We start from the raw sequence: 16,308 nt of genomic DNA, 5'->3' as shown, positions 1-16,308 counted from the left end.
CCTCCCCCTTTACTCCCATCCCTCGTTTATTAGATAAATATTTTCACCTTGCCTTCCTCAGCCTTCCTCACTCACATTTACTTTGTAATTATTAGCGTGCTAGCCTTTGAAGTTGATGCATTATCCATCCAAGGATTATATTTTCTCTTGAGTTGTTTAGGGCCTGTTTGCCGTAAAGTTCAAGTGTAGCTTGAGTGAAATTGCTGGAGGGTGGTGGGGAATTATTAAAAGATCCAAGCACACGGAGGGTAGGGCAAAAATAATGATAAATTCAATCGTGAGATGATTTTTTTCTTTATTGTTTATAAATAGAAATTGTTTGAGTGTTGGTGGATTTTTTGAGTCAATTGGATGTGCAATTGGTGAGATTATTTTGTGAATTTCTGTGAAACTGAAGAGCTGAGGAGGTAGGATGTGAATAGAAAAATACCATCGATTTATATAGTTGATGACGCTGAGATAGAAACAGGAGTAATAAATGTGACTTTGTAATAAATTGAGGTAAAAACAAATCAGGGGTTTACAGTGATGAATTTTGAAAACACGAGTAATATGATGAAAGTGATTGGAATCATCAATTTACCAATCAGTCTCATTTAGTTTAGACTACCACATTATTCATTGGAGGAACCTGAAAGAGATATGCTCATTTATTATATATTATTTGTTACTTGTATTTGTAATATAACTGTGGTAGAGACTGTCATTTGTATGAATTAGTCCTCGATTATTGTCTTTATTTGTTCGTTCTATAAATTTTTTTTATACATCACTCTCAGTGTGATAATTGCTGTAATTTCTATCGACTTTATTTCGTTTTATGAGGTGAATGACAAGGCAGCCCATTGAACATTGTAATACGAATGATTAAAATGGAAAAAGAAAAATACTGTTTTCAAGTATGAAAAATGTTTGTTATTGCTTTCAATCCAATTGTTCTTCGGTGCGTACAAGATGGGAGAAGAAAGGGAAGGACGTCCCTATTTTTTTCTTTCCAACTCTGTTCATTTTTTCTTTATCGAAGCTTTGGAGTTAATATTTTATTCTGATCCTCCCCGTTTATTAAATTATTCATTCCTGAGCTACAAATTTTTTCCATAAATTCCATAAATTTTGTAATTCGCGCTTTCTGCTCCATAACATCTGCGCTGTGACAATATTGTCCCTAGGGATTTCGGATTCCTGAAATTATTTTTCCCCTCATGTCTGAAGTTCATCTCAGAATACTATAAAAAATCCAAAGTCCCTATCAAAGAGGATTGACTACAGTAGAGGCTCAGTTCTGGGTTCTGGGGGTTCGAGTGACCCCAGTGGCAGATGCAACGGGGTTGTCTGCCCGTTAACCAACTCGGTAACTGCCCCATAGCAGTCCCACTGTCAAAGGGACCAGTCGACCGAGTGAATGTTATTTTCTGCGTTACAAAATTGCTATTCACTGAAATTTAAAAATCCACTCCCAAATCGCTCATTGATTATTATCAAAATTTCTCGAATATCTCATCGCTCGACTCCAAGTGTTCATTTGGGCACTCGTAAAACAATTTTTTTGATCATGCGATCGATTTTGGCAAACGTTCTAAAATACCGCAGAATTATTTCCATCCCTCTCATTCGTTTCTATTTTCCGTCCACGTCTGAATTTTTAACCTACCATATTGCTAAGCTACACCGTAACAATCAGAGATGATTAAGAAGTTGATAAGAATGAGAGGCGGCATTGGGGAGAGGTAAACCAACTCATTACCGCGTTGCCTTTGAAAACAATACGAAAATTTCAAAACGAATAGTCAATCAATCGCGGTGCCTTGGCATAAACCAAATGCAATTGACTCAATTAACGATTTATCAATCATTCAATTCGTAATTATTCGTCAAGTCAATTAACGTATTAGTTGAACGCAACGAAGTTATTCCAAATGATCTTTTACGTCAAAGAAATTTCAGTGAAGTAAACGATTCAATGAAATTCTTTGAATGGATAATTAACTAGGTAAATTAACGAATTAATAAAATTCCCAGCAACAAAACAAATGAAAGAAAACTATAAAATCGTAAGTGAAACAATAGATTTCCCACGATATAAGCATTTTCCATTTCAATTGATAATTTTTATAACGAATGAAGACAATAAATGCCTTAATATAATTAATAATTATTCGTATTAAGTAATATATATTATTGTTCTTCGTTAATTCAGAATAAAATGCATCCTCTGATTTCAGTTAGCCCCATGTCCCCCACCTAAGATGATTTCCCCACAAACTCAGGACCAGATCTACCTCCGTCTTCGCCGAAATTATTTAACAATCTACCTGCTGGCTGCTCTGGTGGACTGGTTACAGGGGCCCTATCTGTACACGATCTACTCCTCGAGCTACACAAAACGCGAGATCTGTTCTTTCTACATAACTGGTTTCACCAGTAGTGGATTTTTCGGTGTATTCGTCGGTCACTTGGCCGACAGCTTCGGCAGAAAGAAAATATGTCTACTCTACTTCCTGTCGACGATCCTCACATGCTCCTGCACAATCTCCAAAGACTGGTGGATCCTGGTGCTGGGAAGGATCTTCGGTGGTGTCTCCACATCGATCCTCTGCTCGACCTTCGAGTCCTGGTACGTGGGACAACACCTCTCGCGGTATCACCTGGAGAAAGACCTGATAATCACGACCTTCGCCAAATCAACGTTCCTCAACGGCTTGACAGCCATCTTCAGTGGTTTTATCGCTTCTCTGGTGGTCGACACCTTGGAATACGGTCCAGCAACTCCATTCATCCTCTCCATTCCCATATCCCTGATCTCCGCCTGTCTCTGCATCATCCTCTGGACGGAGAACCTCAAGATCCCCCCAGAATCCACGTCCCAGGATTTCTTCAAAGCCCTCAAGATCATCCTCTCCAGGGATAACAGAGCTCTCATCTATCTGGGGCTCGTCCAGATAATCTTCGAGACAGTGATGTACGTCTTCGTGTTCCTGTGGACTCCTGTGCTTGCGCCCATCAACCCCAGCTTCGGCTTTGTCTTCGGGCTCTTCATGGTTTCCATAGGGATTGGGAGTTTTCTCCATTCCTTCCTCGGCGAATATTTTCGTGTTCCTGTGGAGAATCTCCTCTGTTGGAGCGTTCTCCTCGGGTTAGCGAGCATTCTGACTTGCACCCTGGGAGTACACCTTCAGGAGAAGGAAGGGGGCCTGTTTTTTGGGTCCTACCTCTGTTTAGGGGGTTTTTTGCTTTTCGAAATTGCGGTGGGGGTGTATTTTCCTGCCATTGGGTACCTCAGGGGGATCGTCGCACCTGAGGGCTTCAGGGCTAGTATCGTTAACTGGCTCAGGCTTCCTTGCAATTTTCTTGTTGTTATAGTCTTGTTTTATATTAGGATCGGAGACACTGATAATCAGCTATTGTTTGCTATCAGTGCTCTCGGTCTTAGTTTCACTGCCTTTTATTCTTTTAAATTTGTTAGACTGCATTCGGACAAGATTGACAGTCAGTTCAGCTCTTTAGCTAAATAAATATTTATTATAGGACTATGAATATTCGAAATCTCGAATAATGTACAAGGAATTGAATTTTTATATTCAATTATTCTTTCAATGAGGGACTATTCCTCCTTCACGGACACATTTTGAGATACAAAAGACTAATTTTCGGGTTCATACCCAATGGACTGTTGAATGGCCTTACTAGATTAGACAAAAGAATCTGGAGTACTCCAACTTTAAATACTCTGGGTCTTGAATTGTTACCTGCACCTTACGAATTTCATTTCGCATGAAGAGAATTATGAACAAATAAATTCATATACAGATTTATTGCAGCGAGAATTGAAATGTGATTATCGATGAGAGTATTCGCACTGTTGAATAATTATCGCACAGACTGCGTTATTTTTGTGAACTTTACGCACAATAAATAATTATGTGATTGAAATTAATTATAATTACTGAATTTTCTGAGTCCTCTTTTGTTTCTATTTATGACAGTTGGGGCAGAATGAGGGACCGATGGGTAGAATTATCTCGATGATTGAATGAAATGGAAGGCTGTTGCGATGTGTGTCAGGTGACGAGTGGACCAAGTGAATACGATGTTTATAATCAGTCCGAGAATTGTCCTCTGACCGGTGATCAAACCAGCAAATGCAGGGGCTCCAGCTGCGTTTGGAGATTAAGAATCTTCACGACGTGCTTGGCTGTCATGTGCCTGGTGATGATAGTTTACCTGGTTTATCTGCACTCGTTGCTCAGGACTTCTAAGGATTTCTTTGATCATGGGGCAGTAGCTGCTGATAACGCCAATTGCTCGAGGATAGGAACCGAAATTCTGAAGAATGGAGGGAATGCTGTTGATGCTGCCATAGGAGCTATGCTCTGCATGACAGTTGTTGCTCCCCATAAGACCGGTTTAGGAGGGTAATTCATTTTTTAATTCCCATGATTTTTCTAGTTTCATGAATACATGAAATTATAATCCAGGGGTGGAATCGCCATCGTTTACACTGGGAAGGAAGACACTCAGCCGTTGGTCGTCGATTTTGCAACGAACACCATCTCAGGTTTAATAGTTTAACGCAATTAAATTAATTAGACTATTCAATTGATAATTTATTCATTGATAGAAACGTGCAGGGTAATGTGGACATGTTTTTACTTAAATTCGTGTAGTAATGATTAATTAAAAATCAGTTGATTATTATTGGATCCAATGTCAAATTGATGGTTTAGAATTTTTCATCCCTTAATGAAGTTATAGATTTAATATAAAAAACATTAATCATTGGGTTTCAACAATTTCCATCGTCAGGGGTTCTCGCACCTGCCAAGATCAGGATACCAGCAGTTATCCGAGGACTGGAGTCCCTTCACACATTGAAGAGTAGTTTTCCCTGGAGGAAAATTGTTGAGCCAGCTGAAATTCTGGCCAAGGAGGGATTCGTCATCACCGAGGACTTCTTCGAGGAACTCTCACGAGCCAAAGATCACGGAATGATGTTCGAATATCTCGAACCAGGGGAGAAATTGAAACTTCCGCTTTTAGGGGAGACCTTGGAAGCTATTAAAAATCAGGGCTCTCAAAGTAAATTCTATTCCTCATGATTGATTAATTATTTTTTCCACCGTGACCTCAAATTTTTTTTTTGAGGTTTTTACAATGGAAGTATAGCCACTAAGTTCCTCCGGGATGAGTTCCACGAGAGTCGGGAGGATTTTCTCGCGGAGTTGGCGAATTATCAGCCCCTGGAGGGAAAAGGAAACTCATCGGAATTCTATGGCCACGTGATTTATGCCCCTGAACACGCGCAATCGTTTTTTTCGGCTGTGGAGAGGGTGGAGCATCTGAGGATCCAGGAGGAGATGGTGGGCTCTTTAGATAGTCAACTCGCTGTTGCCAAGGCTCTGGTTGCAACTAACGTCGAGGATCATGACAGTTAGTCGTTCGATATCGATATATATCAATAACAATTTCAATAACTGGGTGAAATGAGAAGATGAGCTCGTGAACTCTTCTGAGGATTCTATGCTTATCAATTATAAAATGTTTTATCTTTTCTAGTTGAACAAGAGAGATATACAGCAGTCGTCGCAGTTGATTCGACCCGGAATTTCGTGTCAATCTTAACGTAAATTGTCATTAAATGACTCTTTAATTCTTGTCTATTGAAATTAATTGAACTGCAAATGTTGAATTCTGTTGAACAGCGGATTGAGTGCTCCCCTGGGTCTGGGGCACATGACGGGAGCTGGCTTTCTCTTGGATACTATTTCAACTGGAAATAATCTCCACGCCCTCACCCCGATAATCTTCCACTTGAGTAAAGACCCCGTTCAATTCTCTGGAGCCCTCGGTGCTGACGATCCCATACTCGCCACTGAAATCCTATCGAATCTGGTGCTGAACAAGCTGAATCTCTCCACAGCTATCGAAACTCAAAGGTGAGAGGTAAAGGAAAATTATTTAAACAGAAATCCTTGAATCGTGACTATTTTATCAGGTACTATCGACTGTCTGATGGAGTTCTTGTCGAGCCCAGGGGCAGGTACTCTTTGAATGAGTCATTATCGATTGAAATATCGAACTTGATCCCTGGATCCAGCACTGATCTCTCGCAGTATGTGAAGAGTGTCAATGCTATTGTCAAACAGGGAGATTCACTGAGCAGTCATTCTGATAGTAGAGGAGGTGGGGTTGCCTTCAGATACAAATAAATATTGTATTCTTAGATTGAAATTCAGTGATATCATTATTCTCCTGAGATTATGGCAATTGTCGAGATATCCATAGAATATTATTCAAATATAAGGTAATCCTTTAGTTATTATTAAAGTCCCACTGAAATTTCAGTTTTTTTAATCTGACAAATTGAAATATTATTAGCGATACCCTTTAAAAATCGTCCCTTTTTCAATTAAAAAAATTCCCAAATGTTTAAATAACGATAAATCGATAAATTGATTATTTAGCAAGTAGTCGATTAATTCGATTTTATATAGACTGTCAAGTGGGATTCTCTAAAAATAGAAAAACAAACGTAGATAATTTTATTTACGGTAAAATAAATGATACAGAGTGGAATTTGAAAATCGATAAGAAAAATTAATGGAAAAATTTGAGTTAATGATTGAATAGAAATTATGCAATTGTCCCGGTCGTTTAAAAGAATCTCCCGCCTAACCGTCTTCGTTTAAAAATTGGCACGAGGCAAAAAATAACTTGGCCCTCAATTCTGCCAACATTCTCATGATGCCACAGGATTATATATTGTTAAATAGTGATATGGAACTTTGTAGTTGTCTCATAAGGATTTTCACGTCAATCACCGATAAATTTCCTTTCTGCTATGCGAAACGACTGCTGATGTGCACCACGAGTCTACGGGGGCTCTTCGGTGTAGGTGACATTTAGAAAAACTCACTAAATCATTTAAAAAGTGTTTGCTTAACATTCGTTTATTGATCGACGTGTTTAACTTAGTAATGCGGAGTAATTAACTTGGTGGTTTTTTTGAAACCTCAGACATGGCTATCGCTAATTTCGTCCCCTTTGGCTTGAGTTTTGATTCTAGAATGCTCTTTCTATATTTTGCCTTCTCTCCCTGGATTCTCTCGTACCTCTGGACTGCGTAATCAACCTCACTCGTGAGGGTTCTCACTCTTTTCTAAAGAACAGGAGGAGAATGAAAAAATTGCTGTCACATTCTCAAACTCATCAATGAATTACCAATATTTCTCGTTGTTTATTGATTCTGTTGAGCATCCTCGTTCCGAAAGGCGTTGGTCTTCCATCTGCGAAGGAATAATCTGGCAGATTTGTCAACGGGCCGAAAGCGTTTGGATTTTCTGGTAGACGCATCCTGAATAATTCAGCAGCAGAGAGGTAAGTTCGTGGAGAATATCTCCGAAACTGAGAGAAATATCGATTTTTTTGTCGATACCTTTTTCATAGCTCTTTTTTGACTCTCCAAAAAAGGTCTTATGTAAAATTCCGATAGATCTCTTGGATGCGGGGATAAAGACGGGTCAAGTCAGGACACCAATTAATTTTAAAAGCATTCGTAATTCAGGAATCAATTGATCGTTTGAGCTCTATTCGAGCTTATTATAAAGAAAAAAATATACTAATGCGAAAAAAATATAAGAACATTTTGCCCCACATTATCTTAGCTAATAAATTAACTCAATTAACTGAATTTAACATTTGACAGAATTAATTCAGTGGATTGTTAACTCACTTTCGTCGCCAGCCTTGATCCAGTCGTGTGACACACGTCGTATGAATTCCACTCAAATTATTAATCGCAACGACGTCTATTGAGAATTAAAAAATTGTTCGCCTTGTTTATTTCAAAGATTCAATAATCATAAGAGATAGTAAATCGATAGAACTTACGTCTGATAAATCTGGTATGAGTGAATAATCTGCTAAATAATGACATCATGATAAAATAATCCTCTGCAATAATCAAAAATCTGAAAATTCGAATTGCACTTATTTTCTTAGTAACACTGAGATGTCTTCTGAAATAATTAAATCAGATAGTCTCAACTTGTGTAAATAAAGGGAATAAACTAATAGGTTCATGTCTCTGATCGGACATAACCTTTTTTTTTTACCGGTACCAACGGTAGAAAAATCGCAAAAATCCCTGGCTTCAACCCAACGGAGAAAAATCCCAGAGAGGGTTTACGTAATAATCTGGTGACAACCTTTCAAAAAAAATTTGCAAAGCGAAAAAAAAACAGAAGGGAAAAGGGAGTGAGTGAGAGGGGGAGTCTCTCAGTTTGACGGGTTTCCTCGTGACAAGAAGACGACTTGTTAAACCTAAAAATCACCTTGTAACGGTCTGAGCAGATACCGGGGACTAAATAGGTGTAAAATATCGTGGTATTTATGTCAGAGTGAGAGGGCAATTAATTATGGTCTCGGTGATGCAACCGTTTATGGTAAGGGAATCCCGAATATTGAAGCCGGTAGTCAATCATCCTCATTGCTCGATACTGACACTCATTTATCGTGTCATCCCTGACACATGGCATTTGGTCCTTTTCAGGATGTCGAGAGCTCCAGAAGCTACATTGACGAATTGTACTCGCCGGATCCCCAGAAGTGTCTCGAAGCGATAATGTGAGTTCCCAAAATCTCAATCCTAACCTAAATTTCATTCAAATGCCTCCAATCATCTGCATATTATTTTTTCGTTAAAGATATATTTTTTTAACCAATTTTTTTTGTCAACTCGTAGCAAATTCTATTACTTATGGAGCTCAAATTCTCTCAAGCCACTAGAATACTAAAAATAATTATTTCAGCTGTCGTTAAAAATCAGTGTCAAAAAACAACCGCCAAAAATGTGATTCGAATGTTTTTCTTGCATTACGACTTTTTAGATAGCGAAATTAAATCAGCGATTTGAAGTAGCTCTTCCTGGGGGTTTTTAATTCTCAACCATTTTTTTCGTGTTTTGAACACGAAAATTTATGGATTTCAATAATAAACATACTCTTTTAAATATTATTAAAAAAATGTTTCTTATAAGCTCTTTAGGAATTTTCATGGAATATCTCTCCATTCAAAAAATCCCTAATTCTCATAATTAGTGAAGCTCTCCTCCAAAGAATTCACTGATAAAGAAAAACTAATAATTTCAGCTGTCTAAAAAACTCAGTAATAGGAAGCAACCGTCAGAAAGGATCGGTAATCGCGCAGGGAGTGGTTCCCCGGCTCCTGCAGTTGCTGTCAGACACATCGGGAACAGTCGGAGAGCGCATCCGCCTGGAATCCGTGGTGACCCTGGGCTCCCTTGCAAAAGGAACAGATCAGCACGTACTGGCCCTTATCGATCTGGGAGTGGTTCCCCTGATTCTGCAGGTGCTCCTGTCAACGCAAACTTCTCCCGACAACGACAAGCTCTCAGATCACTTGATCGAGGCGTGTCTCAGGTGTCTTCGCACAGTCTTCCAGCACTCAAGTGCTCCAGTGCAAACGATCTACCAGGACACTGCCCTAGTCCCTCGTTTATTATCCCTAGCGAGTAGATCTGTCACTTGTCAAGTATGCGTCGCGACGATATTAACAACAGCCTGCAAATCAGCAGACGAGCAGAATTCTCTGATGAAGGGAGGCGCCGTGGAGACTCTGGCCTCTCAACTTGACTCTCCTCTTCCTGATGTTCAGCTTCCAGCTCTGGCGTGTCTTGCCAACATGTGCTACCAGAATAGAACGGTATCAACGATGGTGGCGAACGTGACGACGGGTAAAGAGCCGACTCTCAAACCCCTGCCTGCCCTCCTGGGCTGCCTGATGGGAAGGGAGAGGAGTTCTGTTGTGCAATTGGAGGCTGCCAGATGCATATCTTATATGCACAGGGCAGGTGCCCTCTCATCGACGGACAGGATCGTCATCTACCGAGCCCTGCCATGTTTAGTGAGGCTCTGCCATCGAGACAGGCCTCCTCGAGAGAGGATAGCAGCTGCTGAGACCCTAGCCTATCTCACTGAAGTCGATATCGAGCTGCAGAGGTTGGCGTCCATCAGTAATCATCTCATCCCCACTTTGGCTGAACTGCTGAGGCCTCATCCTCAGGTCCAGGATGCCTCTCTCGCTCAGGATATGAGGCAGGCAGCGTTCCGGGCGTTTGCATCGCTGGGTGCCAACGATGAGGACATCAGGAAGAAAATTATCGAGACTGAAAATCTCATGGAGCTAGTCGTCAGTGGGCTACAGGATCCTGGAGGACCGAGAGTCAGACTCGCTGCTGTCAGGTGTCTCCACTCGTTGTCTAGGAGTGTCCAGCAGCTCAGGACCACCTTCCAGGATCACGCTGTCTGGAGACCTCTCATGCAGCTTCTGCACGGAGCGGATAAGGGGCTAGAGGGGAGGGATGGTGAGGAGGACCTGTTGACTGTTGCTTCCAGCACTCTGTGCAATCTTCTTCTAGAGTTTAGTCCCAGTAAAGAACCTATTCTTGAATCCGGTGGAGTGGAGCTCCTCTGTTCGTTGACTAGACGCCCTGATCCTGCTTTGAGGCTGAATGGCATATGGGCCCTCATGAATGTTGCCTTTCAGGCTGAGCAGAGGGTTAAGTCCCAAATTTTATCGTGCTTGGGGACTGATCAGATATTTCGCCTCCTTGCGGATTCTGAGTTGGCTGTTGTTATGAAGGTATTGGGACTCCTGAGAAATCTTCTGAGCACCAAGGCTCACATTGATCGAATTATGGACGAACACGCTACTCAGGTCATGCAGGCTGTCATACTCGTTTTGGAGGATGATCATCCTGCTGAGGTCAAAGAACAGGCTCTCTGCATTCTTGCTAATGTCGCTGATGGCGACAGGGCGAGGGATCATATCATGGCTAATGAGGATGTGCTTAAGAAGCTTATGGATTATATGGTAATATCTCGAAGTTCATAGTGTTATTGCCACTAGTGAATTCCTTAATCTTGAAAAATTTTATAATGTCGCTATTTCGATCAGATTCAGAAATATTAAAACTTATCTATTAGCGAAATGAATTTTTTTTTCCAATAGGTGGAGAAGTCAAGCATATATTTGCCTAAATTTTCACTATTTTCAATAAATTTAGATTGCATAATTAAAATTAATCGGGCAATTGGTTGAAATATTCAACAATTGTAGCCACACGGAGAGAAATATATTTTCAAAAAAAAAATATATCTGTAAGAGATTGACGCAATTATATATTTTTCAGATATATTTTTCGAAAGGGGTAATAAAGGGGGATGAATTTCATGTAGATTTATCTTTGAAAATTTTGACCCTGGAGCTCTTAGAATAATTTTTCCAGGTGTCTAGGTATTTGGTAATTGTGGGATTTTTGTTTTCAGATGCATACTAATGTTAAATTGAATATTGCTGCCATCTTTTGTGTGTGTAATCTGGTGTGGAGAGAGGAACCTGGTGCCGAGCAGCGTCAAGCTCGTCTACGAGAGCTGGGGTTTTATAGAATTCTTCAACAATTGCGGTTGAACAAAGATCCACAGCTGTTCGACAGGTAATTTTTATTCACAAACATATTAAATTATTTTTATTGCTCTCATTTAAGAGAGAACATTCATTGAAATTTGATATATTAATTAATTCATTTTTTTTTATCGCTGGAAGTTTGGGGTTGAAACCGACAAGACTTGACTCTGGTGATTTTATTTCTAGGGTGAAAATCGCGCTGGCCCAGTTTCTAGATCCATAAAACTCTGGATTACGAAACGCCTATTTTTTTAGCTTCCATCATAATCCACTGACTCAACCACGATGTAATATTCTGTGATTCCTCAAGGAGATTCTGCAGGCTCATCATGGAAGAGAAGGATAAATTAATCAAGTTGGAAAAGAGAATTGGCTGAGCCGAGTGTCTCAGATGCCCCTAGTCCCCCCTCATCCCCTTAATTTATTTGCGTTTAGCTGTTGAGCTTTGCAGCAGCGAGTTAAGTGATTTTGTGAATGATTTTCAAACCATACTGTACAAATTCTTTTTTAATCAGTAACATTGCACCATCTCGATATATTATATTATTTGTTTTCCAATTTTTATTATGATTTTGTGTATAGTAAATTTCACCGTTCGATACTTAACTGATAAGAAAGCAATACAGTCATTATCCCAGGAGAAACTTATTAAATACGAGATTAGAATCCTCAATTTTTGACAAACAGTGGAGAGATGAATGACTAGTAGAATCACGACATGAAAATTCATATACTTGGTTTTTTTAAATTCTTAAAAATCTTTGGTAGAAACATTGAATCAATGACCTTGGAAAATGCTGTTGGAATGTTGAAATCATTAAGGAAAGTCTGGAATGTTGACAAGTGATGGAATTTAGGCGGGAGCGTTTCTGTCACTCGATTTGGATAGACTCTCGATTGGATTATTCGCGAGGGGATCCAACTCGGCGAACAAGTCCAGCCAGGAATTTCCTTTCGGTTTTCCCTTTTTTTGCTGAAAAAATTATTAGAGTTTAAACTTTATCCGGTGCATGCAACAAACCGACAACGTCAGTCTCTTCTTGAATTTTCATAGAGAATATTAATGTCTCATTATCCATTGAAATAATTACAATTATTTTTTTTTCTATAAAAACATATGTTCTCACATGTAAAATTCATTAAAGAGTGCAAGTTGCCCTTAATTGCCAATCAATCAGTGGATTCGTCATAACAATCCGTGATTTTAATCAATGAAAATGAATATCAATCGATATAATTTTTTACCTTCTCGTTAACCATCGGTTTACTCGTTTTCCCAAGTGCGGCATCCCCCAGGCTCTGCTTCAGAATCCCCGGTGGCAAAAATGTGTCGTTCGCCATGGCGTCCCAATCGGTATTAGCTGTCGGTCCACTATTCAAGATATCATCCAGCAGTTGAAAATTTTCGGAGGTCAACAACTGAAGAGATTCCTGACACTCCTGCTGGTTCGACGAGCCCAAAGAGGTCGTCTTATCCGAGAAATCAAAGCTCGAGGGGCCACCAACGAACGAGTCCATCACCAGATCTAACTCTGCAAGACTCTTCTCGAGTTCACTCGTGTGTTTAACGTCCAGTGGGCGACTATCACTCTCCTGAGGAACAAGAAAAATACTCAATCGAATAATATAAAAATTGAATAAATAATAATGTTAATAAAGAATTCAATTTCAGATTTTCTCGAGATTTTGTTGAGAATTTTTAATTTAAAAACGAAAGAGATTTCTTTATGATAAAATCCGCATTTTCTCCGAGGAAATATCACCGGAGTCTGATTAATCGTCTCCAATGGAATTAAACTGCATTAATTAATTTCTCTGAAGTTTCAAATTTTTAAGATTTTAAATGTCACTGAAAAATTAACATCACCAATGAATAAGAGCGGCATTAAATAATCAACTGACATTTCCAAAAACCTGTTCGAGCAATTGATCCCGAGGTTCGTTCTGTCCCAACTGGAGGGTCTCGAGTGGGCGCTCTTTTCCTTCATTGTCGAAATCGAGAAGTTTATCCTCATGATTTTTCTCCTCTACAGCCTCCACAGAGGGCTTGGCCTCCTGTGCCTCCTCGACGCTGTCCTGAAACTCCTCGAAGAACAGTAATTTCTCCTTGTTATCATCCCGATCCCCACCAGTTTCTTGAGCCAATTTAGTGGACGGCTCAGCGAGCTCCTTAACCACCATGAAGTCGTACCTCTGGTAGCCCTTGAAGCTGTTGGCAATGGTGGCGTATGCCTGGGCGGACTTCCTGGTGAAATTCAAGAGAGTGCTCTGATAAAGAACAAGTGCATGGCTGAACATGTTGCACCTGGCAGCAGCGAGGAGATCGACCTTCTGGAGACAGTCCAGTGCCTGATTATCAAAGGCGGCCTTGCCCCTGCGCACCCTCACCTACATCATTGATAAAAGCATTTAAATACCCTTAACAGATAAATCAAAAAAATTTTATCCCATCACTAACCTGAACCTTCCTGAATCGTTCGAGCTGCTTGGAGGTATCAGGATCGAGTTCCTGGGAGATGTTCTTCATCCAAGACAACGCAGCTCGATACTCAGTGCGTGCCTTCTCCATGCACTGGACATTCTGGAGGGTGTCCTCGATGGCGCGTTGTCGGAATGTCTCGACTTCCTGGTAAAGTCTCACCAGTGGCGCCCTGAGGGCTAATCGCTGCTGCCCAGAGTACGACAATGATTTTCCCACAGCTGACATCATCTTTCCAGCACGTGTCTTGTCCTGCTTGCCTGCCTCCTTCAGAAAACGACCCATCGCATTCTCCTCCTGGGCAAGATTGCATAGTCTCTCTTGATATTTGTCGATCACTCGTTGGAGGTAGGAGCACGACTCCTGGATACTACGGAAGAGCTCCAGCTTGGCGTCCAGTTCGGCATCCGAGGCGACGATACACTCATCCTCTTTTTTCCCAAGCTTTCGGGAGAGGGTTTGCTTAGTCAACCAGTACTGGTGCTGCATTTTCGAAATTGTTGAATCCTCCGTCAGGTCTGAACGCTGCACCCATCGATCGAATGCATTTCCTGAGAGACCTGGACCGCCTCTGTCACTTGAATTACGCATTTTTTACATGTTTATATTTTTTTATTTATCCACATGCATAGTCTATCGATATTTTAATCCTCTTTCCCCCACTTTAATAATTCATATGCCAATGCCCATATTAATGAGAAAATTCCGCAATTTTTTTTAAACAAATCAATTAAATTCAATTTCGATTTAGTTTATTCTATTTTCAAGTCTTTTACCCCTCGATTGTTACACTTGTGAAAATCCACAGGTTTTGGAATATCGCAGTAAATTAAATTAGAGAATTGATGTATTATTAGGGAGAAACTTTGGATTTGTAAGATCTGTCTGTAAAAAAGAAAACGAGGGATTCCTTTTATCGTCTAGTGCGTCCAGAAGACGCCGAAAACTCGAAGAATTCGATATTAAAATGAATTCATTGAAATTTTTAGGAATTGTAGTTTGAGGCCGTAAGTATTAACTCGAGGACAGAAAACGAATGACATTTCCGGTACGATCTATCAACAGCCTTTGTGATAAGCTTTGCATTAATAAATTACGAGGGTAATTTATTGAGTTCATTAATTTCAAATGTATAGATTGTACTTACTACGTGTTCATTGCAGACGTGGATCCGGTTTTTTCTCGAGGACTTGATAATTTCTCTCGGAAATTCGAGAATTGGTTTCAGATTCATTGACAGCAGTGAACACTGCCTTCTGCCCTGTTTTTATTCCTTCGTCACTTTTTGACACACGGGATGGGGTTGAGGGGTGATAAGAGTGGAATTAAACTTCAGGGACATCTGACGATAAAATTGGGATGTTTTTTTTCATCGAGAAAGAGGGCGCCTTCCCTGTTCTCCCTCTTTTAACAACAAGCGAACGGGTGCGTGAAACTTTTCGTGATTATTCGTAATTATTATCCATAATTATTAGGGCAATCCTTGGATTTATTCTCGCAACAATCGATTATTTATATTTATTTGTGCTCCATTCATACTCTAGTGGTTGAAGTTTTTTAATCTGTGTACAACTGATTTTGGTTTTTATTTTCAGGTGCTACCAGTTTGCAACCACAAAACACAGACAACAATGGTAAGCTTTGTTGTTAATAATATTCTGAAATTGATTGTTCAATGAGAGAAAATTGTCTTTAATTTGTGTATCATCACGAGATGATTGGAGGAATTTTTTAAAGTAACAAATTGTTCAATTGCTTCAGGTCGATTATAACCTCAAATTAATCCATTTTTTGGTCGTTCTTGATGGGTGATGATTGAAATTAATTTTCGATATTGTTTTTTGTTATAGCCCCGTGAAATCAAGGAGATCAAAGACTTCCTGCTGAAAGCCAGGAGGAAAGACGCCAAATGTAAGTTCGTGGATTGATTATTTGAGAATCATCCTCTCAGGAACTTGTTAGACAGTTGGATCATGCGATTTTTCTCTTTTCAGCTGTTAAGATAAAGAAGAATGCAGATAATGTCAAGTTCAAGGTGCGTTGCTCCAGATTTTTGTACACCCTCGTCATCACCGACAAGGAGAAGGCAGAGAAGCTCAAACAATCCCTTCCCCCAGGTAATTAATCCATTAATTGAAATACACGTTTAATGAACTCTCGGGAAATTAACTCCCCCTTTTCTATTTTCCAGGTCTTCAGGTGAAAGAAGTAAAGAAATCAAGCGAGAGGATGTAATTTTGTTCTGTGAATACAAAAATAAAATTTTAATAAATCCCAAGTATTCTCACTTCCTCATTTTATCAAGACCTTTTTCCACAACAACAACAAAATGATAAAGCAAGAGA

At 39.8% G+C, this 16,308-nt stretch overlaps 6 protein-coding genes across 10 annotated transcripts; 4 read left to right on the top strand and 2 right to left on the bottom strand.

Moving 5' to 3' along the window:
- Positions 1-1,252: 1,252 nt before the first annotated feature.
- LOC105267274 (gamma-glutamyltranspeptidase 1) lies at positions 1,253-6,349 on the top strand. Its single transcript, XM_011306005.1, has 8 exons — positions 1,253-1,351; positions 3,984-4,412; positions 4,476-4,555; positions 4,804-5,076; positions 5,143-5,427; positions 5,554-5,620; positions 5,700-5,933; positions 5,993-6,349. The coding sequence occupies exons 2-8, from the start codon at positions 4,036-4,038 to the stop codon at positions 6,204-6,206; spliced, it is 1,530 nt and encodes a 509-aa protein (XP_011304307.1). The 5' UTR covers positions 1,253-1,351; positions 3,984-4,035; the 3' UTR covers positions 6,207-6,349.
- Positions 1,281-3,934, top strand: LOC105267272 (molybdate-anion transporter-like). Of its 3 annotated transcripts, XM_011306003.1 has the most exons (3): positions 1,281-1,727; positions 2,020-2,051; positions 2,223-3,934. In XM_011306003.1, the coding sequence occupies exons 2-3, from the start codon at positions 2,031-2,033 to the stop codon at positions 3,510-3,512; spliced, it is 1,311 nt and encodes a 436-aa protein (XP_011304305.1). In that variant the 5' UTR covers positions 1,281-1,727; positions 2,020-2,030; the 3' UTR covers positions 3,513-3,934. The 3 variants fall into 3 exon arrangements, with proteins under 3 accessions (XP_011304305.1, XP_011304306.1, XP_011304304.1); XM_011306004.1 differs by lacking the exon at positions 2,020-2,051; XM_011306002.1 differs by having other exon boundaries at positions 1,281-2,051.
- Positions 6,350-6,917: 568 nt separating the features above from the next.
- Positions 6,918-8,097, bottom strand: mRpL52 (mitochondrial ribosomal protein L52). Its single transcript, XM_011305996.1, has 4 exons — positions 7,888-8,097; positions 7,730-7,805; positions 7,219-7,351; positions 6,918-7,156 (listed from the first exon to the last, which is right to left on the bottom strand). Exons 1-4 carry the CDS (start codon positions 7,934-7,936, stop codon positions 6,986-6,988), a joined length of 429 nt encoding a protein of 142 aa, XP_011304298.1. The 5' UTR covers positions 7,937-8,097; the 3' UTR covers positions 6,918-6,985.
- A 34-nt stretch (positions 8,098-8,131) lies between these two features.
- LOC105267269 (armadillo repeat-containing protein 8-like) lies at positions 8,132-12,134 on the top strand. Of its 2 annotated transcripts, none has more exons than XM_011305998.1 (5): positions 8,132-8,441; positions 8,549-8,622; positions 9,147-10,890; positions 11,346-11,512; positions 11,671-12,134. In XM_011305998.1, exons 1-5 carry the CDS (start codon positions 8,415-8,417, stop codon positions 11,705-11,707), a joined length of 2,049 nt encoding a protein of 682 aa, XP_011304300.1. In that variant the 5' UTR covers positions 8,132-8,414; the 3' UTR covers positions 11,708-12,134. The 2 variants fall into 2 exon arrangements, with proteins under 2 accessions (XP_011304300.1, XP_011304299.1); XM_011305997.1 differs by having other exon boundaries at positions 11,623-12,134.
- ICA69 (islet cell autoantigen 1-like protein) lies at positions 11,975-15,270 on the bottom strand. 2 transcript variants are annotated; one of them, XM_011305999.1, is made up of 5 exons: positions 15,111-15,270; positions 13,943-14,540; positions 13,387-13,872; positions 12,730-13,077; positions 11,975-12,457 (listed from the first exon to the last, which is right to left on the bottom strand). In XM_011305999.1, exons 1-5 carry the CDS (start codon positions 15,119-15,121, stop codon positions 12,338-12,340), a joined length of 1,563 nt encoding a protein of 520 aa, XP_011304301.1. In that variant the 5' UTR covers positions 15,122-15,270; the 3' UTR covers positions 11,975-12,337. The 2 variants fall into 2 exon arrangements, with proteins under 2 accessions (XP_011304301.1, XP_011304302.1); XM_011306000.1 differs by having other exon boundaries at positions 13,943-14,534.
- A 37-nt stretch (positions 15,271-15,307) lies between these two features.
- On the top strand, positions 15,308-16,241 carry RpL38 (ribosomal protein L38). Its single transcript, XM_011306001.1, has 5 exons — positions 15,308-15,388; positions 15,559-15,597; positions 15,814-15,874; positions 15,958-16,080; positions 16,155-16,241. The coding sequence occupies exons 1-5, from the start codon at positions 15,323-15,325 to the stop codon at positions 16,196-16,198; spliced, it is 333 nt and encodes a 110-aa protein (XP_011304303.1). The 5' UTR covers positions 15,308-15,322; the 3' UTR covers positions 16,199-16,241.
- Positions 16,242-16,308: the final 67 nt, after the last annotated feature.

This window comes from Fopius arisanus, unplaced genomic scaffold (genome assembly GCF_000806365.1).
Source record: "Fopius arisanus strain USDA-PBARC FA_bdor unplaced genomic scaffold, ASM80636v1 scaffold00045, whole genome shotgun sequence".
NCBI lineage: Eukaryota > Metazoa > Arthropoda > Insecta > Hymenoptera > Braconidae > Fopius > Fopius arisanus.
The sequence above is the reverse complement of the archived record's forward strand: the minus strand, read 5'-3'. Positions and strand labels throughout refer to the sequence as shown.